At 62.5% G+C, this 20,292-nt stretch overlaps 1 protein-coding gene across 2 annotated transcripts in view; it reads right to left on the bottom strand.

Moving 5' to 3' along the window:
• Window positions 1–2,392: 2,392 nt before the first annotated feature.
• Window positions 2,393–20,292, bottom strand: part of LLGL2 (LLGL scribble cell polarity complex component 2) — a 34,693-nt gene continuing 16,793 nt past the window's right edge. Inside the window, exons 3-26 of one of the 2 annotated variants that reach the window (XM_071210802.1) lie at window positions 17,141–17,238; window positions 15,353–15,434; window positions 14,915–15,030; window positions 14,422–14,580; window positions 11,337–11,499; window positions 11,107–11,239; window positions 10,828–10,882; window positions 10,084–10,238; window positions 8,036–8,253; window positions 7,896–7,963; window positions 7,619–7,772; window positions 7,425–7,529; window positions 6,785–7,077; window positions 6,536–6,686; window positions 6,042–6,180; window positions 5,268–5,384; window positions 4,994–5,160; window positions 4,302–4,566; window positions 3,988–4,141; window positions 3,756–3,784; window positions 3,474–3,521; window positions 3,230–3,272; window positions 3,048–3,109; window positions 2,827–2,954 (exon numbers count right to left, since the gene is read on the bottom strand). In XM_071210802.1, coding sequence (XP_071066903.1) covers window positions 2,944–2,954; window positions 3,048–3,109; window positions 3,230–3,272; window positions 3,474–3,521; window positions 3,756–3,784; window positions 3,988–4,141; window positions 4,302–4,566; window positions 4,994–5,160; window positions 5,268–5,384; window positions 6,042–6,180; window positions 6,536–6,686; window positions 6,785–7,077; window positions 7,425–7,529; window positions 7,619–7,772; window positions 7,896–7,963; window positions 8,036–8,253; window positions 10,084–10,238; window positions 10,828–10,882; window positions 11,107–11,239; window positions 11,337–11,499; window positions 14,422–14,580; window positions 14,915–15,030; window positions 15,353–15,434; window positions 17,141–17,238 — 2,985 coding nt within the window. In that variant the 3' untranslated portion in view covers window positions 2,827–2,943. Of the gene's footprint in view, window positions 2,955–3,047; window positions 3,110–3,229; window positions 3,273–3,473; window positions 3,522–3,755; window positions 3,785–3,987; window positions 4,142–4,301; window positions 4,567–4,993; window positions 5,161–5,267; window positions 5,385–6,041; window positions 6,181–6,535; window positions 6,687–6,784; window positions 7,078–7,424; window positions 7,530–7,618; window positions 7,773–7,895; window positions 7,964–8,035; window positions 8,254–10,083; window positions 10,239–10,827; window positions 10,883–11,106; window positions 11,240–11,336; window positions 11,500–14,421; window positions 14,581–14,914; window positions 15,031–15,352; window positions 15,435–17,140; window positions 17,239–20,292 lie in introns of both variants that reach the window. The other variant, XM_058284727.2, reaches the window with a different exon arrangement.

The following is a 20,292-nucleotide window of genomic DNA, read 5'->3' as shown; positions in this document are numbered from 1 at the left end:
CGCACTCGTAACTCAAACACACAAGCCACCATTAGCTAACACTTCAAAGCACGATGCACTCAGGGCGAGGCTCATCGCTAGAGGCTTCCTGATCTTTCCAGCGTGGTTGATGCTGACTGCTTGCTCAGTTTGCTCTATAGATCATCGCTGCCGCCATGAAGCCCCTGAGGCTGGGAAGTGCCGACTCGGCCATTTTCCTGATTCGTGGTGCTGGGCTTACCACTATGATCTCCCATGCTTGGCTTCTTTGCAGGGAACTTCATGCCCCTGGTCCATTTGTGTGAGTTAATTTAGCTAAAACTGGATGAAATAATCTGTATGTGCCCTTAAATTAGCACTCAAAAACCACACAAGTCTCCCTATCCCAAGATTTAGGGGAGAGGGGGTGCTGCCCACCTCTCTGAGGTGGGACCACCCCACCCCTCAGACACCCACTTTCTGGTATATAATCTTCGGACCTACAGACTTGAGGACCCCAGTGCCAACCCACAGTTTGAACGGTAAAGCTTAACTTCTCCTATGATAAAAAATAGGGACATCCTGTACATAGCATCCCAATATGTCCTTCCTGCCCCTGACAGTGGGTCCTTGCCTGCCCTCAGCATTAACTCATGGACTCAAATAAACCTCAGGAATCCATGAGGGAATGGCTCTTATCAGGTGCATCTCAGGGAAGAAACTGACACAGAGCAGTTAAGTAATCTGCCTGAGATCCCACTTGAAGAACTCCTAACAAATGCCATCATAGCCCCACCCTGCTTAAAACTTTCCAGATGGGGAAGCAGATGTGGCTCAGGCAATTGGGACCCCATCTACCATATGAGGTCCAGGGTTTGATGCCAGGGCCTCCTGGTGAGGGCGAGCTGGCCCGTGTGGAACAGAGCTGGCCCACGCAGAGTGCTGGCCGGCACAGAGTCCTGCCCCACACAGGAGTGCTGCCCCACATGGAAAGCTAACACAGGAAGATGACGCAACAGAAGGAGACACAAAGGAGAGACAATAAGAGACACAGCATATCAGAGAGCTGAGGTGGCGCAAGAGAATTACTGCCTCTCTCCCGCTCTGGAAGGTCCCAGGAACGGTTCCCAGAGCTGCCTAATGAGAATACAAGCAGACACAGAAGAACACACAGGGAATGGAGAGAGAGCAGACAATGGCGGGGAGGGGGTGGGGGATGAATAAAACCTAAAAAACCCTCAGAACTTTCCAGATGCCTCCATTGCCTCTAGACAAAGTCCAGCCTCCTTGCAGTGGGTCAAAGAGTTGGTCTTTTTTTTTTTTTTAAAAGATTTTACTTATTTGTCCCCACCCCTTCATTGTTTGAGGTCACTGTCGGCTTGTCTTCACTTTAGGAGACACCAGGAACTGGACCTGGGACATCCCATGTGGAAGAGAGGTGCTCAATCACCAGAGCCACCTCAGCTCCCTGCTTTGTTGTGTCTCTTTCTTTCCTCTTGTGTCTCTTTTGTTGCATCATCTTTGTTGTGCCAGCTCCGTACCAGCTTGCTTTCTCCAGGAGGCACTGGGAACCGAACCTGGGACCTCCCATGTGGTAGGTGGAAGTCTAGTTGCTTGAGCCACATCCTCTTCCTAAAGGGTTGGTCTTCTGCTCTGCCCAGAATCCTCCCCACTTCTCTATCTCCAAGTAACACCCTCAAGGAGAAATAAGGAATGGTCAAGTGACCTAAGTTCAGGACCCAGAGACTTGAGCTGGACATGCCCAGGGCTGGAAGGCGGGGGCTGGGCTCCTCCATGTTCACCAGAGCCTTGGGCCGGACCATCCCAGGACCTGTGCATTCAGCGCTTCCCATTCTGGGGGTGACTCCAGTGTCCCACCAAGGCTGTTTCTTCCCCAGGCCAGGCTGGTTTCTGCTGCACCCCCAGGAGGCCCCTGCCATCTGCAGCCTCACTCTCGGCCCTCTTCCTGCCGGCCACGCTCCGCCCTCCACCCCTGCCCACGGCCACGAGGCCAGTTCCCAGCGTGCCGCTGTGCCCTCTGCTCACCCGCCTCTGTCCATGTCTCTGGGGCCACAGCTTAATCTCACCTCCCCAGACACATTTCTCAATGGCCCCTGGATGTCTCTCATCCAACGCACAGTGCACTTGTAATGACCGTGAGCCCTCCAAGGCCAGGGACGGCCTCTGGACCCCAAGTGCCCGGTAGGTGGCAGGAGCTCGGCCAAGACGAGTGACCAGAGCTGTCCCAGGGACAAGAGAAACCTCTGGCTGGCGAGCAAGCCCCTCGCCTCTGGGCACTGGCCCCACCCCTCCCTGGTGCCTGGCAGAAGCCCCCAGGCCTGACACATCGTGGGGTCCCCTCCCCACTGTCAGCAGGAGACCAGCCAGGGACCGTGAGGGAAGCCCCAGGCTCAAGGAGACAAGGCAGACAGACTCGAGGTGGTTAACTCTTGCTTTTTATTCCAAAATAGAAGGCGGAGTGTTCCGATACAACTAAGAACAGTTTCCAACGGCTTCAGATTCTCCTGCCCGGGCCTGCTGCAGGGGGCAGCCCCGGAGGCAGGGGCCCGGCAAGGCACCAGCTAACGAGCATTTCCACAGGGGCAAAAAACGTCCTCACAGTTAAAAAAAATTAAAGTCATTGGACCAGTCCAGTGAAGAGGTAATAAGGTGTTTATTAAAAACTCTTTTCCCTCCGAGGCAGTTAAAATTTATAATTTAAAACCCAGCCCACTACAAAAAGGGGAATGGGAGGAACGACACGTGTGCAACATTGACAAAAGGACCCAGGCAGACGAGGCCTGGAGAGGCGGCCCCCAGGGTCTGCCCTCAACCGAGGCCAGAGCAGCAGCAGGTGGCAACCGGGGCGCCCCCAGCCCCCGGCGCGGCCCAGTCCCCGGCCCCCCGCGAGGAGCCTCAGTAGTGTGTGTTCCGGCACCGCCGTCGGCCGCTCACTCTGCTGCGGGAGGAGGGGCGGGGGCGGCATCAGGACCGTCCTGGGAAGGCCGGGCACCGCGGTCACCCACCCTGAGCCCCGACCCGGAGGTTTCCAGGACAGCCGGCCCCTGCGGCGGTCCCCGAGCCCCTACCTTCTCCATTGCTGAGGCCGTAGCCCATCGCCATTCTCCGAGAATGCCAATCGCCACAGCTCCTGCGTTGGCAGAGGCAGGCGGTCACCACTCTCGTGGGACTTGGGGTCAGCGCCCGGCAGCTCAGCTGGAGCCCCGGGGCCCATCCCGGGGCAAGGAAACCCGCCGAGCAGGTGACTTACCCTTGGCCTCCCTCCAGGGTGCTCTGGATCTCCTTCAGGACTTCTGCAGGGCCGGGCGTGGGGGACAGAGTCCCGTGAGACCAGCAGGGGCCGGGCCAGACACGAGTCCCGGCTCCCCTTTACCAAAGGTACTGGGCAGGCCTGCCCCCGCCTGGAAAACGCCCAGGGTCCCTGCCTGGCCTCCCCAGCTCCTGCCTGGCACCTCCCTCCCCTTCCCCATTCCTGCCCCTCCCCCCAGACTCACTCTCGTCGTTGAGCAGCGCGTGCTCCATCCCCAGGCCCGGCTTCCTCTCTGGAAGGCAGTGTCCAGGTGAGGCAAGCCCTGCTCTGGGATCCCCCCTCTCTCTGGCTCCCTCCCACCATGGGGGGGAGGGGACTTGAAGTCCGAGCTGAGGCTGTTAGGCCACGGGTGAATACTCGAGCCCGAGCACTACCTGCTCACCTGGGGAGCCCCTGCCCTACTCCCGTGCCCAGGTGTGCACAGGAAGCCCCTGCCCCCGCCCGCCCGCAGACAGCCCTGTCTTACCCTCTCCGTCACTCTGACTTCCTGAGTTCCTGTGGGGGAGACACAGTCAAGATCAGGGCCACAAGGCCCCCCCCAGTTCTGAAAACCTCACGAAGAGCGAGATCACCTAACAGAAGGCTCTGGAAGGGGAACCAGCTTGCAGAGGGTAGGGGAAGGGGCGCACATAAAGAGGTGCCAGGAGCCACAGCCCAGCAGGGTGGGTCGAGGGAGGACCACCCGTTCTTCTGCCCACCTGGCTCGGTGTGAGGCCTTCTCGGGGCGCCCCCCGTTGTGGGGGTGCCTGTGGTTCTTGGGTTCTGCCAAGGCCACCAGACACCGAGGCTCAACCAGCCACTTGGTGGAGAGAGAGAAGCGCTCGAACTCCGAAGGGGAGATCAGGTAGAAGCCTGGGGAGAGGAGGGCAAAGCCTGGCAGGTGAGCTGCCGGGGCCTCCCTCGCGGGGCCCAAGCCTGCCCCTGGCTGCCCCGCCTCTCCCGTCGCCCTTGGCCGCCCGGCGCAGCCTCAGGGCACCCCGGCCGCCCCACCCGCGGGGCCGCAGGACACCACCTTGGCCGTATTTAGTGAAGACGCAGGAGGCGATGCCGCTGACGTCTTCCTGGCGGATGCAGCTGTAGCGCACCTGGGGCTTGAGCAGGGGCAGCGAGACCACCTGGATGTCACCCAGGTTGGTGAGCACGGCCAGGTGGTGCTCGCCGTAGTCCTCGGCCCGGCAGCTGCCGAAGTGGGCCACGCTGACCCGCCGCACCCGCGAGCCCTCCAGGGCAGTCAGCTTCAGCTTCAGCTTGGCGCTCACCTTGGGCAGCGTGAACACCTGGGGCCCGGGGCAGCCGGTCACCCCCTGCCAGGCCGCAGTTCCCCGCGTGCCCCCCCCCCCCCCGCCGAGCCGGGACCCCTGGCTTTCCTGCCTGACGCTGCCTGGGGGCCTCGGCCCGTGCCAGCACCGCCCTCCCAGCCGACTCGCTCGGTCCTTGGTGCCCAGAGTGGGAGAATGCCAAGGCCACAATTCCCACATCTGGATTCCAGGTCCCTTCCACAGACACAGATCCTGCGTCAGCAGAGCTTCCCTGCTGGGGCCCGGGGCCTGCCCGAGGCGCTCGTTCTTTCCTGTGCCTCGGCAGTGCTTCAAGTAAAACTTTTATGGTAAACAAGTCCCAGCCAGGGTCACTTGTGCTGAGCACCCCCCCACCCCAGATATCCCAGGGCTTCCTGGGGACCCTGCTCCCCTCCACGTATGGCACCTTGAACTGCTCTTCAGAGACGACGAGCAGCTGGTGGCTCCCCTGCATGTCTGGGCTCTTCGACAGGTCGTGGGCCACTTCCAGGGGCTCGGGGAGGGGGACACTGTGCCCGTCCAGCACCACGATGCCCACCACAGGCGCCCGGTGCATCAGCTGGATCTCCTTGGCTGTGGGAAGGAGGCGGGCGGTGGGGCTGGCCGTGGGTGGCCAGGTGGAGACCCGCTCGGCCTGGCCCAAGCCACGCAAGCCGCCTCTGCCCTCGCCCGGCACTCACCCTGCTCCGCTCGCACGGGCTCGTCCATCCTGTGCTCCGCGGGGGGCACGCGCAGGGAGAAGCCGTAGACGGTGCCACCGTTGGTGCCGGCCCACAGCGAGGGGCAGTGGCGGGAACCTGCCAAGGGGCAATGGGTCAGGGCCCTGGTACGGAAGGGGGCAGGAGACGCTCTCGGGAGCTGGGCCACCCGGACTTGCACTCCGGCCTAGCCACCCTGTCCCTGGGTAACTGCGAGGTCAAGTCGGCAAACTTCTCTGAGCCTCGGTTTCCTCCTCTGTAAACCTGAGGCTCAGCCCCACATACAGATGATCCCCCACCCAGGACGGCCGGGCCCTTGTGACACAGCAGTGGGCAGCCCCACCGCCACCCCGCCCTGGGCAAAGGGGGTGTGGGACGGGCCGGCCAGAGGGGTGAGCTGCTGCTTCTCCAGGGCCCTTCTGGTGACAGCAGCCTGCTTGTGTGTCACCCCCCAATCCCCACAGCCTCCACCAGAGCGGGAAACTGAGGCCCAGAGAGTTTCAGTGGTGCACCCCAGGCCACACTTCTACAAAGCGGTGGTGGCTGGGTATGACCCAGGGCCAGCTGGCCCAGAGGTCTGGGGAGGGGGGGTGAGAGGCAGTGGGGGCTCGGTCTCCTCCTGCTCACAAGGCTCCTCTCTCCCAGGGGAAGCCCCACGGAGCGTCCCACCAGCTGGCCAGGGAGCTGCCTCCCTGACGTCCCCCTGCCGGGAGCACCCATCTGGCCGCCGCCGCCCACCTCAGTCTGACCACTCACTGTCCCTCAGGTAGGTGTCGGCGAAGTAGAGGGTCCGGACGAAGCCCGTGAAGGAGTCCTCTGCCGTGCGGGCCTCTATCTTGCGCTGCACGGGTGCCAGCTCCATGTCCCGCAGCCCGGCCTGCGCCGCCTTCGGCCCCTGCGGTGGTGGGGCAGGTCTGAGCGCGGGTCCTGGGCCTCCCCACCCCGGGGACACCCTCAGCCCGACGGCAGCCCCCTGCCTGGCCTGGGAGCACAGAGGCCTCGTTCCAGGGGCCCTGCCTTGGGGAGCCTCGCTGTAGGTCCTCCCAGCAGGCTGTGGGGCGCGAGGCAGGGAGGTAAGAAGAAAACAGCTGGTCCTGATGGAGGCTTCACCTCCCAGGCAAGCAGCACCAGTGCTCTCATCTATACTGGGTCGGGGGTGAGGTCACCCCGCCAGCCCGTGGAGGGGGTCAGGGCGTTAGCCTCTGCAGCAGGGGTGTGGTGTGGCACCCTGCTGGCCGCTCGGGCCTCACCTCTCCGGGGAGGCCGCCGGGCCGCTGCTTCTGGCTGGGCACCCTGCTCCGGCGCATCCTACGGAACGACTGGCGCAGCGACTTCTTCAGGGACTTCACGCGGGACAGGGGGCCCTCCAAGGCCAGCTGGTCGCTGGGGTGCAGCGTGCACCTGAGTGGGCATCAGCTGGGTCAGCACGGCCAGAGCCCTGGGACCCCCTCCGAGCCCCGGCTCCCCACCCCCGCCCAACCCAGGGGAGGGCCGCTCACTTGACAAAGACCTGCCGCCGCTGCTGGTGGTCGAAGAGGCCGAAGCCGTGGCTGGTGCCGAAGGCCACGAGCCGCCACTCGGAATGCAGGGCCAGGGAGGTGACCACGGCCGGGGGCTGGCACTGCACCAACACGAAGGGCTGGAAGCCGGGCTCAAAGCGCACGGGCCCCGGGCGGGCGCTCAGGCGCTCGTGGCCCTTCCAGCGGTAGCCCTCCTGGTCCTGCAGCAGGTCGGCCTCCACCTGCTCCACGGCGTGCTCCGCCTCCTCGTCGTTCAGCTCCAGCACCAGCACCTGCGCAGGGCCGGGGTGGCAGACGGGGCTGAGCTGACCCCGGCATCAGGGCACCTGGCTGGCAGGGACAGGAAAGGAGCCGGGACCCCGGCGCCCGAGCAGGGTGGGCCCAAGCTCCAAGGAACAACCACCGTCCCTACGGGCTCCCTCTAATAGGCCAAACCCCTGCCTGCAGGTAAGGTGTGGGAAGGAGCTGGATGACGTCCCTGGGGGACATCATTGGGGGGGGGCTTGCAGGAGGCTGGTTCCTGTCCCTGCTTCCCCCATCCTGAAAAGGAAGTTTGGGGGGTCCGGGATGCCACCCCAAGTCCTCCAACCCAAAGTCTCCTCTCCCCGGGGCCTGTCACCTGCCCTGCCGTGCCAGCCACTGCCAGGTAGCCGCTGTACTTGCAGAGGAAAATCTTCTGGATGCCCAGCCGCGGGTCGTCACTGTAGGGGTCGAAGGAGCCCACCTGGCAGGCGCAGGGAGCCCCGTGAGCGGCCCTGGGGGGGCTGGGTCCCGCTGGCCCCGCCCCGCCCGGCTCGGGGCTCCCGGCCTCACCTTGCGGAGCGGCGGCCACTCCTCCTCGCCCTGGGCGCTGAGGTTCTCGCTGGGGTCCGAGTCGGTGAGGAACACCCGGACGGTGCTGAGCTTGTAGAGCAGCTGCAAGCAGACACCCGAGGCGTCCCAGAAGCGCACCGAGCCGTCCTCGTGCCTGTGGGCGCAGCCACCCGCCCACCGTGAGAGGGAGGTGGGGCCGGGGGGGGGGGGGCGCCCAGGGACAGGCTTCTGCTCCCACCCTGCCGGGCAGGAGGCGAGTGGCTTCCGAGTCACCTACCCGGTGAGCAGCAGGTCCCTCTGGGGCGGGGGTGGGGCAAAGCTGGTGCCCCCATCGATGGGCCACTCCTAGGAGGGCAAGACACAAGTCAGGGGGGGACAGGGAGGCTGGGGGGCCGGGCGGGGCGGGGCTGGACCTACCATGGGTGAGACGCGCGTGTGCTGCCGGCCGCCGGCGGCGACGATGCGCTCCCACAGCTTCAAGGGGATGTTGGAGACGTGGTGGGAGCAGGTGATGGCCGAGCAGTGCAGGGAGGAGAGGTAGGGGGGCGGCACCAGCGGCCAGCCTGCTGTCCTCAGGTCGATCACCACCAGCTCCTCCTCGGCCAGCACCACCAGGGCGTAGGGGTCGTCGAAGGCTGGGGGCACAGGCCAAGGGTTAGGGGCGGCCCAGCCTGGGTCCCGGAGAACCAGCAGCTCCAGGGCGAGGGCCAGGGAATGGGACCTGCTTTCTTTAAGGAGGTACCAAGGATTGAACGGGAGGGCACTGGGGGGCAGCTAACCAGCCCAGGCTGGCAGGAGGCGGCACCTACCAAGAACCTGGGCTCTGGTTGGCGCTGGAGGAAAGGGGCCCCAGGGGCCCCCAGACCCTCATCCCTGGCCCCTCCTGACAGGTGGCCTGCTCTCCCCACGGAGGCACCAGCCCTGGCGCAGGTGTGCCTGGCAATATTTCCCTGCAGGGAGCGGCCAGCTGCTTGGGGTGGGGTCCAATTGCTGCACATAGCCTCACTCAGGCCTCGGGAGCATACAGTCGGCATGCAATACACGTGCACTGGACAACTGAACGAAACCAGACCCCACGCCCATCGGCGGGAGCCCACTGTGCTGACCCCCTGCCGCCCCGTCCCAGCAGCCGGGCTCTTGGCAGGGCAGAGCTGGGACCTTTCTCAATTTAAACGAGCCCTTTTCCTTATCACCCAGCCCTGTCTCCCCAGACCAGGCCGAAGGCCCCCGATTCCCACCAGCCCACCCTCGGTTCTTCCCTAAGGCAGAATGTTCTGGAAGCCTTGCCTGGCAGTGTGCCCTCTGCAGGCTGGCAGAGTGTGCTCAGAGTCCACGAAAACCCCACGGCAGCTCAGGGGACACGGGTCCTTCCCTCAATCTCCCTACAGCAAAGCCTCTTGGGGTGGCCCTTGTTTCTGTTTCTTCTCTCCTGTTTTCTCTCGACCACTATGCTATTGGGTTTTTGTCCCCAGCCAGAAGCTCCTGTGTGGGTCACGGTGCCACCATCCAACAGCCGAGGCTCACTCCTTGAACTGACACAGCTGACCACGCCCTCCTTCCTGACACTCTCTTCTGGGCCCCCGGGTTTTGTGTCTCCACGTTGCCGGCTCCATGTTATGCCTTTGATCATATCACACCCCATATCGCGCCCCCGGGGGGGACTGCAAGGGAGCTGGGGGTGTAGGCGGACAATCACAGCAGGGGGCCTGCCCCAGTGGGTTCTCTCCTGCCTCCCCGACCCCTCTGCTGGGGGCCAGGCGACTTGACAGCCAAGGGCAGTGGGGACAATCAGTGCCCAGGGGACCCCAGCTCAGTGCCCGGCAGGCACTGACGGCTGAACAAGGCGGCCCTGCACCCCTGCCCTCAGCGCCCTTCTGTGTAAGCACGAGGAAGGAGAAGAGGCCGAGAAAGGAGGAGGAACGGGTTTGGGAGGCCTGGTGGGCACGGCCTAGGTGTGTCCCGGAGCAGCTGCGCCTCCCACGGACCCCGGGCCTCTGGGCCGTGTCAGCAGCCGTTAGGAGGAGCCCCGCCTCTGTCCTTTCTGAACTTGCCTGTCACCCCATTTACGAGGCCGACACAGGGCCGTGCTGTCCTGCCAAACTCCAGGCGGCCCGCTAGAGCTGGCACAAACCACCGCCCCCACTCCACCCCACAGGGGGACTTTGAGGCAGAATGGACCCCGACACCATGTCCAAGCCAGGACCCCCTTGCCTACGCTGGGCGGGTATTCACGTGACAACACAGACCTGCTCCTTTGGGGCCAAGTCCCCCCAGGGCCCAGGAGGCAGGAGGGAGCGAATGGGGTGCCGGGGCCGCTGGCGTCAGCGCACTAAGAAGGGTGCGGTGTGCCAAGTGGGCCGGGAGGGTGGCAGCTTTGGGAAACCTCCTCATTTCCAGCCCTGCCCCCGTATCCCCACACCCCGCAGTGCCTAAGCCCCCCACCCCCGCTCCCGAAGCCCACCCACCAGCCGCGGGGTCTGCCTCGGCAAGGACCGCGAAGTCGATGATGCGGGAGGTGAAGTCGAAGGCGGTCTGCTGGCCGTCGTGGGCCACCGAGACGCAGTGGCGGTCCCCGTAGCTGGCCCGGGGCATGCCGCCCTGGAAGATGGTGAAGGGCAACCTGGCAGGCACAGAAAGGGGGGTGGGCCGGGGCTCCCCAACACAACCCCAGAGGCTGGGCTGGTGCCTTGGACTTTTCTGGCAGGGCCTGGAGCCCCAGGGGCCCGGTGCTGGGTCCCCCGGTCTGGGGAGGAAGGCCGGTCTCTCTGGAGGACCCCTGGGGTGGGAGGGGGACCCCATCTCTTCCTGACTGCAGCAGCCCAGGAGAACTCGGGGGGAGGGGCATCCCGGCCAGGGGCTCTGAGCTCTGCAGACACGCCTGCTTCCACCAGGACAGCCCCCTCTGTCCGCTTACACGCTGGGCCTCCCCAGAAGACTGCCGGGAGAGCCTTCGGTTTGAAACCCGCTGCTCTAAGCCATCTCTCCAGGAGGGTGGAAGGGAAGGAGGGGCCTGGACTTGGCACGAACCAAGTGCCTGAGAGGTGGGAACGGCCAGCGGGTCTGCCGTCCTCTTCCTTCCCAGGTGCCCGGGACCCCAAGTAGGGCCCCAAACTGTTCCCCAGGTGCCGTCTCCCCCAGAGGATCAAGCAGCCTTTTGAGGCCCCTAGGAAGGCTCAGGAAGGGGAAGAGGCCGGAGCTCGGATACCTACCCCTTCTTGGTGGTCAGCCAGAAGATTTTGGTAATAGCTTTGCAAGGAAAGGGACCTAAAAGAAAAGGGATTAGCGTAAATGGATCCTCCCCGCAACAAGCACGGACCCCTCATGCCCATGTACCAGACCGAGAAAGCCACAAGGCCTGCTGTGTGGCTTTGGACACAGCCTTTACCCTCTCTGGGCCCTGGGTTCTGCTCTCTACATCCAGAGCCAGGAAAAAACTGGGAACACAGAGGACCTAGTTCTGCACCCCGAAGGGCAAGCGAGGCACTGACCGTAAGGCACACTGCTGGTCAGAGGTTCTGGGTGCGGGGTGTCGCCCGAAACGGGCCACTGGCAGTAGCTGCCATCAGAATGGCAGCTGACAATCAGACGGCCGTCCCGCTGCCAGCAGACATTCTCCAGTTGCTGCAGAGGGGAGAGAGAGGGAGCAGGGAGGTGGCCCCTTGCCCACCCACCCCCCACACACCCTGGGCACGGCACCCTGGGAGGGACACGTGGGTACCTGGCTGCTGAGGAAATGGGCAAGCACGCGGCCGCCCTGCAGGTCCCAGATGACGAGGAGGCCCCGGCTGTAGCCGATGAGGACCTTACTGGGGTCTCGGGGGTGTTCCTGCAGGGCCTCGACCATCTCGAACACCCGCCGGTGCCGGGCCTCCTCTGGCAACCTGGCCGAGGGGAGAGCCGTGAGCCCGTGCCGCCAACCACCGCGGGAGCAGGGCCCGGCCGGACCACGGCACCGCCTGCAGCGGCGGGTGCGCGACCATCACTAGGACACCGCCAGCGGGAGAAAAGCAGGGGTATGACAAGACGGTGGTATTTATGATTAAACAACCTCACGAGGTACAAACACACAAGGCAAACCCATAAGGCAAGGCAAGGGAGAACTCCAGAAAACACCTGGTGTGGTTGTCTCTGGGGCAAGGAGGGCACTGGTCCTGGGAAGGGCACATGGGGGCTCCTGGGGGCTGGCAATGTTCTATTTCTTTACCAGGGGGCAGCTGCAGGAAATCTCATTTTGCAGAAGTCTGCTAAGCTGTACGGGTCCACCTAGTGCATTTCCGCAAGTAGGTGATACTTTATAACAAAAAAGCTTTTTAAGAATCTCCCACTTCTCCAGGTTTGGGATGCTGACGTGAAGTCCAGATGGGCAGCAGGCCTGGGACCCAGAGCCAACACTGAGGACGGACAGTGGAAAATGGCAACAGCCTGGACCCTGAGGGCATCTCTGCCAAAACCAAAAGAAAGCAAAATTTCCCACTTGGATGTATGTCCCCATATGCCACCTGCTAGCCATGGCCCCTCAAGAGTTAGGATTAGAATTGGAGGTGGGTGGGTCAAAGGAGACCTACCTATATAGCTTTTATTTTTAACAAGGATTCTGTCATGATGTACTACTTCCATAATTAAAAATAAATTTATTTTAAATTAAAGTAAACAATTCAAGAATTATGCAATCTTGGCGAAGGCAGAAAGGTACCCAGAAGAATGTTAGGAGGCTGGGGCAGGATCGGCAACGGCACCCACGTCCAGAGCTGCCCCTGACCGTCCTGCCTAAGTGAGCTGGCACCTGCATTTATTCCAAGATTGGGATTATCCTGCATACACTCTTTTGTAATTTGCTTTTCTCTCCCAACTAAATAGACCACGACCATTTTCTCATGTGTCTAAACAGACCTCAAAAAATTCTTAGTGAATGCAAAAATGCCCTTATGAAAATCAGACCATTAGACGGTTTCCAACTTTTGTCACTAAAAATAAAACAGGGGAAGCAGACTTGGCCCAATGGATAGAGCATCTGCCTACCACATGGGAGGTCCGCGGTTCAAACCCCGGGCCTCCTTGACCCGTGTGGAGCTGGCCCATGCGCAGTGCTGATGTGTGCAAGGAGTGCCCTGCTACGTAGGGGTGTCCCCTGCGTAGGGGAGCCCCATGCACAAGGAGTGCACCCCGTAAGGAGAGTCGCCCAGCGTGAAAGAAAGTGCAGCCTGCCCAGGAATGGCGCCGCACACACGGAGAGCTGACACAACAAGGTGACGCAACAAAAGGAAACACAGATTCCCGGTGCCGCTGATAAGGATAGAAGCGGTCACAGAAGAACACACAGCGAATGGACAGAGAGAGCAGACAACTGGGGGGGCGGGAGAAGAGAGAAATAAATAAATAAATCTTTAAAAATAAGTAAATAAAATAGGAGAGTAGATGTGGCTCAAACGGTTGAGCACCTGCTTCCCACACGCGAGGTCCTGGGTTGGGCTCCCAGGTACCTCCTAAAAACAAAAACCAAAAAACAAACAAGAAGCAAACAAATGAAAAAAACTAACTGAGGGGGCCAATAAAGCTCAGTAGTTGAGTGCCAGCTTCCCATTTACAAGGTCCCAGGTTCATTCTCCAGGCCCCAGTACCTCCAAAAAAAAAAAAAAAAAGCCCTTTAATGGTAACTCTTTTTCTTCTTTCCTTTTTTTGTTTCTTTTCATTCTCAGATATTTGCTAAACCAAAGAAGTGGAGATTTAAAAACATTTGGATTTAGATGAGTGGGGGGGAGGGCCCGGGCACTTGGGCTGGAAAAGCCCTGTTGGGGGGCCACGGTCCAGAGGAGGGCCCCTCCCCAACTAGAGTGTCCCCAGCCGAGCAGGGTGGCCCGGGTTGCAGGGGGCACTGCCACATGCTAAGCAATAAGCCCCTCACCGGCTGCCCACCGACCGGCCCCCGGGCAAGCCCCGGCCGTGCCCCCCGCGTCCTGCACACCATCTGCTCTGAGCATGTCCCACTGCCCCTACCCAGCCCTGCTCGGGGGGGGGGAAGGCACAGAGGCTTGTGCCCTGAGGGAGCGGCGCATGACAGGCACCCTCAACCCCGCGACTGGACGACGCGCTCGGGGGCTGGGAACATGTCACCGGCATGTCCGGTCCACAGCCCTTCAGGGCAGCCCGGTGTCACCAGCCTGCCCGCCTGAGCCCCAAAGCAGCAACTGTCCCTGCTCCCTGAGCTCCTCCCTGCCCCTCGGAATGGCAGAACGTTCCACCACGACTGGTCTGGAGGAAGGGGACTCCTCCGTCTCGCCCGCTTTCGAGCCCTGCCCCCTCTCTGTGCCCGGACCCCACCAATTCCCTCTCCGTTGTGGACTCCAGCGCCAAGGAGCAAAGCTTCCGAGGCCGTTCCAGCAAACCCCCAGGGCTGGGGCCAGGCGGGCTTTTTAGCCACGGGGCCTGTGGGCAAATGGAAACTTCACACGGAGCCCAGGACACGTGGGCAGGAGGACGCGCCTCTGCCGAGCCCTCGTGGCTGGGAAGCCCACGCCAGCAGTGCCAGGGACGCCAGCAGCACCAAGGACGCCGGGCTGGGAGGTGGTGGAATTCCACCGTCGTTTTGAGGTCCAGTTTCCTCACCTCAAAATAAAGGGACAAGTTACACCCCGGTCTCCTTTTGGGGGTATGATGCTATCATATGACGGAGTCCCAATTTTGGGGTCAGGTGGGGAGCTGAGAGGTCCCCCTCCCACCCCCCCAGACACGCCAGGAGAGAACTAAGTTCCCGAGAGTCGGGACTGGGAGCCAGGGAGCAGGTGTGTCCCCGAGGTGCGGCTCACCGCTGCAGCACGGCGTCCGAGCTGATGGCGCGGTCCTCCAGCACGCGGAAGGCCGGCAGCTGCACCGCAAACACGCTGCCGCTCTCGGTGCCCAGGTAGAGCAGCTCGCGGGAGGAGTGCGGCAGGGCCACGGTGACCTGGGTGGCACTGGGGGCGGCCCTGCCGGCGGGAGGCCTGCCGTGAGCGGCCCGCTGCCGGGTGCGGGGCGGCGCCACGCACAGGGCCCCACTGGTGGCTGCCCTCGCCGCCCCCGGGGAAGCCGCGCTCAGGGACAGCAGGTCTGTGAGGCCCTGTGGTGTCTCGGGACAGACGTATGGGAAACCTTCTGCCGAGACAGGAGACATGTGGCAGAGCGCGTGGACTGGAGGAGGGAGACAGCCCCCGGACCCACCCGCCCAGACGCTGCGCGGGGAGGGAAGCTGCGGGTGGAGCCCCGGCTCAGGCACGCCCCGGGACCCTCGGTGCGTGGGAGAGGAAGGGGCCCCGTCCTTACCCTGGGGGACCCCGCAATGTGAAGCTCTCATCTTCCTGCAGCTCTGAGACCCCGCCCTTGACCTTCAGGCTCCAGAGGTGCAGGCTGTTGTCATCCAGCAGGGTCACCAGCTGGCACTGGGAGGAACACGGATGGGGAGGCAGGGGGGTACGGTCACTCCCTGGAAGTGGCCTCTACACTCGGGGGTAGCCCAGCCTGGGCGGGTGTTTCAAAGAACCCAGGACCCAACCCCCCCCCCAGCTACTCCCAGGGTACCCTGCGAACCCCCGGCTGGGCAAAGGGAAGTAGCCCCAGGTCCTCTCACTGGTGCCAAGCCCAGTGAGCAGGCCACCCAGTGCCTCCTTCCACATCACCCCTTCTAGGGGGCAGAAGGGCATGGAGGGGGCCCCTGCCCCCTAAGCCAAGCCGAGGCGGCATACCCTGAGCCAGGCCCCTCACCTGGCCAGGCAGGAAGTGGATCTGCACCACGGCGTTGTTCTCCTGGTGCAGCCCCATGAACTCCACCCCCGGGGCCCCGTAGCTTGGAGAAGGCTCAGGAAAAGCTCAGGAAGGCTAGACACCATTCTTCGCCCGCCCCAAGGGCCAGGAGCTCGGGTCCACGTGGCCAGGGGCATGCACGTCCAGGCAGCCAAAGAGGACCCGTCCATCCCCTCCACTGGACAAGAGGACCTGGGGTGGAGGACACTGAGCGGCTTGGCCCACGGCGTGGGTCACCGCCTTGACCTCGGAGGGTGGAGCCAGCTCCCAGTGGGGAGAGCTTTCCCGGCCAGGCAGGTGGGGCGCCTCCTCTTAGAAAGGGGACGCTGGACCGCGGCAGTTGCCTGGCTGCCTGCCCCCGCCCCCACCTGCGCTGCACTAGGTCCATCGGCGACCGTTTGCTGGCACCTGTAAGGAACCCACACCCCCCCCCCCCCCCGCAGCCCCAGCCTGAGTGTCTTGGCACCAGGGACTGGTAACCAGGATACGGCCGCGGCCTGGCAATGATCAACCCGCCGGGAAGGCCGGGCCCCGCCCTCCTGTGCACACACCACCTCCAGCCCAGCCTGCCCAGAGGACCGGGGGCCCTGGGCCGCCACCTCGCCGCCTCCCCCGCGCTGCAGACAAGAGCAACAGGAGGCAGCTGCAGCTGAGCCGGAGGAGGGGCCACCCGGCTCTCCAAGGTGGTGCCCCAGCGCCCAGCTCCCCTGTCCCGCTCAGGCTCCCCCCGGGGGCTCAGGTCAGGTGGGAGGGGGCGCGCCAGGACTTCCAGCACAGCCCCGGGCACCAGAGGCCCGAGGGGAAGTCCAGGCGGCGAGCCGCCAACCTGAACTCAGAGCCTGCCTCCGAAACGACCCGGAAGCGCGGTCAGCCCCAGGACCAAGTCCTTGGACAAAAGATGACCCAACTGGACCACATCCAGCCCCGGGCTGGGGAGGGGCTGCCCCTGCCGCCCAGGAGCCCACCAGGCCAGGTGCTCGCTGCTGGTCTGTGAGGACGCTCTGCTTGCTGGTGTGGGCGGCAGAGCCCTGGGGCCAACCCCTTTCTCTGATTCTCATTTGGGGGGGAAAAAAGGTAAAAGAAAATGCTTCTCGGCCCACCGCCTGCATCCACTCACTGCATTCAAGGCCAGCTCCTGGGAGGACATTTGGGATGTCCCCGGGGTCAAGTTTCTTAATTTTGCAGGGGAGGGGCAGTTGAGGGAGGGAGGCCCAAGGCTCCAGACACTGCCTGGTGGCCCCAGAAGGGGATACATGTCCCTGACCTTTGGGGGACCCTCCCCAAGACCCCCTCCCATTGCAGCCTGAGGAGGGGGCGTGGGGTGGGCACGGTCCAGGCTGCTCCACACTGACTTAAAACACAAGACTCCCCAGCCCCCGCGTACACCCACCAAAGCAGGTGTCTCCCTACACCCAGCTGGGGCAGCGGGAAGGAGCCCAGCACCTGCCCGGCCGCTGCTCCTCGGAGCACAGCGCCAGCCACTGGGCAGCTGCCACGAGTGAGGAAGGGAGACTGAGGACAGTGAGGACACTGCATCAAGGGCCCGAGACGAAGCAAGCCTGTACCTCTTCTGTCAGCGAGGGCCCCCTCCCGCCCCCCGCAGGACATTTCATCCGCTCACTGCGTGGGAGCCACCATCTCTCCAGCAGCGGTGCCCCAGCCCTGCCCCCAAGAAAATCGCTTTCAAAGCCAAATGACAAGTCCCAACTTTATCCCAACAGCCCACGTGGGACAGGACGGAAAGGATACAGCTTGATGGCTCCGGAGCGGGTGCCGATGGCCAGGATGCGCAGGGAGGGGCTGAAGCCGAGGGCGCTGGGCTGGTGCGGGAAGCCATGCTCCACCGTCTGCAACGAGAAGCCCGGGCCTGGCCTCAGACGCTGGCCCCTCTGCCCCACCCCGACCGGGGGCCGGGATGGCCGAGCACCCCGAGCCACCCACGGAGCCCCTGCCAGGCCCTCGGGGCGGCGGCTGCGGGAGAACGAAGTCAGTCGCTCACTCGTGGGCTCCGGCTCAGACACTCGCAGTGCTGGAGCCACGTCCAGACCCGGGTCCCCACCTGCAACCTGACCCTGTCCTCGGGCCCGTGGTCACCTGCGAGCTCAATCTCGCCAACACCACACCAGCCACTGGATGGCTTGCAGGAACTCTGGCTCGGCGCTTCCCTGTGCACTGCGGGAGCTGACCCGGCCCCCTGAAAGGCTCTGGGGGGATGCAGGGGGGCAAGGGAAGCTTGGAGGCATTGGCAGAGGACACTGTAGCTGTGGGCCTGGCCCTGGACCAGTACCCAAGGCTGCCCACCCCAGTGCTGGGCTCTCCGAGGCCCCTCCAGCCTTAACCCCCCGATCTGTCTCAAGTACCCGCCTCATCACCACAAGTTTTCCTTGGCATCCTCCAGGGAGCCCACTGCTGCAGTGCTGCTGTCATTTCTGCAGTGCTGTACATGCCTTTTCCTGTCCCCTCCCCCTTAACAGAATTTTAACACTCCGTTTGTTCATGAACCTGTAATTTGGGCAAAAGTTGGTGAGGAGGAAGCGGATTTGGCCCAGTGGATAGGGTGTCCACCTACCACATGGGAGGTCCATGGTTCAAACCTAGGGCCTCCTGACCCATGCGATGTGCTGGCCCACGCGCAGTGCTGATGTGCACAAGGAGTGCCGTGCCACGCAGGGGTGTCCCCATGCACAAGGAGTACACCCGTAAGGAGAGCCGCCCCACGTGAAAAAAGTGCAGCCTGCCCAGGAGTGGCGCTGCACACACAGAGAGCTGACGCAGCAATATGACACAATAAAGAGACATAGATTCCGGGTGCCGCTGATAAGAATACAAGCAGACACAGAAGAACACACAGCGAATGGACACAGAGAGCAGACAATGGGGGGGGGGCCGGGAAGGGGAGAGAAGAAAAAAAAAAGTTGGTGAGGGGAGCCCATGGCTGGAGCGGCATGAAGGCTGGGGGAGGGCATAGGAATCCACGTCCGCCCATTTGCCGGGCAGGTGCTGACTGGGTGCTGGGAGCTCAGCTGCGGCGTAGACCCCACCCCGGGCTTCTCCCAGCAGCCTGGGCTTCCTCGCTGCCCGGCGGCTGCGCCGTTCATCTCTTACCACAGAAATATAATACACACCCATTGTAGAACATTTGGAACATATAAAGGAACGTGCAAAAGAAAACAAAATTACCCATGCGCCCACAACCAGAAGTCACCCTGGCTGATGTGCCCCTTGAGTCTCCCCTGAGCTTGTCAAGGTGCGTGTATGTGTATTTAGAACACATTCACAACACTGAATATAGTTTAAAAAACCCACAGAATTGGGATCACGCCCCGTTTGTACGTACACATGCACATGCGTATGTGAACATGTACGCGTAGAGCCCTGCAGCCGTCTTTCCACTTAGACCCAGTCCAGGTCGTTCAAAGCTCTCAAACTTTCCAACTTCTAAAAGGCCTCCCGGCGTGGAGGCGCCCTAGCTCCCCAGGCCTCCTTCCCGGAACCTTTGCTTTCTCTCCACCTTTCCTGTGATTGCAAAGCACACATAGCGCCTATTCTTGGACTCGCCTTTGCCTGCAGCTCTGAGCCTGCCTTGGGTGTCCCAGAAGTGGAGTTGCAGGTTAAAAAGGTGTGAATGTTGGGGAGCGGTTGCAGTTCAGTGGTTGAATGCCTGCCTCCCATGCCCGAGGTCCCAGGTTCAATCCCCGGTACCGCCTTAAAAAAAGGCGTGAATGTAAGTGCTGCAGGTTTAGGGAGACAAACCATTTTCAGGAAGGTTTTTTGGCTTTGTGTCTTCATCAGTGACCCCAACCCCCTCTTCCCTCCCCTACTCCCAGAGGATACTGAACCTGGAGAGCTAGATCAGAGGAGAACAAAGCTTTAAGGGTTGTTGTTTTTAAACTGTGGAGACTGCCCTACTGGAAAAGGCTGCACCAAGAAGTGGCCTTGCCAGGCCCAGGGCTCTCCTCCCCCCCAGGCCCCAGAGCAGCAGAGATGACAGCCTGGTGACAACTGGCCTGACAGCCCAGCAAAGCCCACTGCAGACTGCAGCCCCCATCTGCACCCGGCCTGGACGAGCCGGGCAGGAAGGAGGGGCACACCCACGCACGCCTACTCTGGGGTGACTGGGGTCTAAGGGGTGTGGGGTCCCCAAGGCTGCCCTCCAAAGGCACACCTGGAGGGGCGGCTGGGAGGGGAGGAGTGCGGGGGCGGGAGCCCCCAGGGCGGCCCAGGCCCCTGCTCAGCTATGTAAAAAATGCAGGGCCTGGAAAAGTCCTGGTTAGATAGTGGAGCATCTGGAATGTAAACATTTCCCGGGGGAAGGAAGGCAGGGGACAGGATGGGGTGTATTTGACAAGCTCCCCCAGGGGCCCTGCTAGGCCACGCCAGCCCCAGGTCACCGAGGCCTCTGGAAATCAGCAGCTGGAGCTGCGGCAGCTGCTAGGGCAGCTGAGCCCTGGGGGGTGGCTAGTGCCACCAAGGAACTGAATTTTAAATTGCATTTCATTTAATTAGCAATGTAAAAACAGAATGCCCAGCTCAGTTCCTGAAAAACATCCAGGTGTGCAAAGCCACTTTGGGCTCAGAACGGGGGATGGAGGCGTCCTCAGCTGCTTGAAAGCGCCAGACTTGGGTGAGCTCCTTTCCCGAGCCTCCTGCCCACCTGAGGCGGGAGGACTGCCTTCAGCAGGTGTGTCTGTCCGTGGAGAGACCACCTAAGAGCAAGGAAGGCGACACTCACCCCCAGGCATGCGTTGTAGGGGCCCAGTTTCCCTCCACTCTTGAGGGACTAAGGCTTGCTTGAGTACAGGCCAATGAGAATCAAGTTCAGTGGGACCTTACCTGGACCCGAGAGCTTATTCAAATGCAAATAAGGCGGCTACCAGGCTCCGGGGGCTTTCCCCAGGTCC

The sequence above is a fragment of the Dasypus novemcinctus genome, chromosome 21 (genome assembly GCF_030445035.2).
Source record: "Dasypus novemcinctus isolate mDasNov1 chromosome 21, mDasNov1.1.hap2, whole genome shotgun sequence".
Taxonomy (NCBI): domain Eukaryota; kingdom Metazoa; phylum Chordata; class Mammalia; order Cingulata; family Dasypodidae; genus Dasypus; species Dasypus novemcinctus.
The sequence above is the reverse complement of the archived record's forward strand: the minus strand, read 5'-3'. Positions and strand labels throughout refer to the sequence as shown.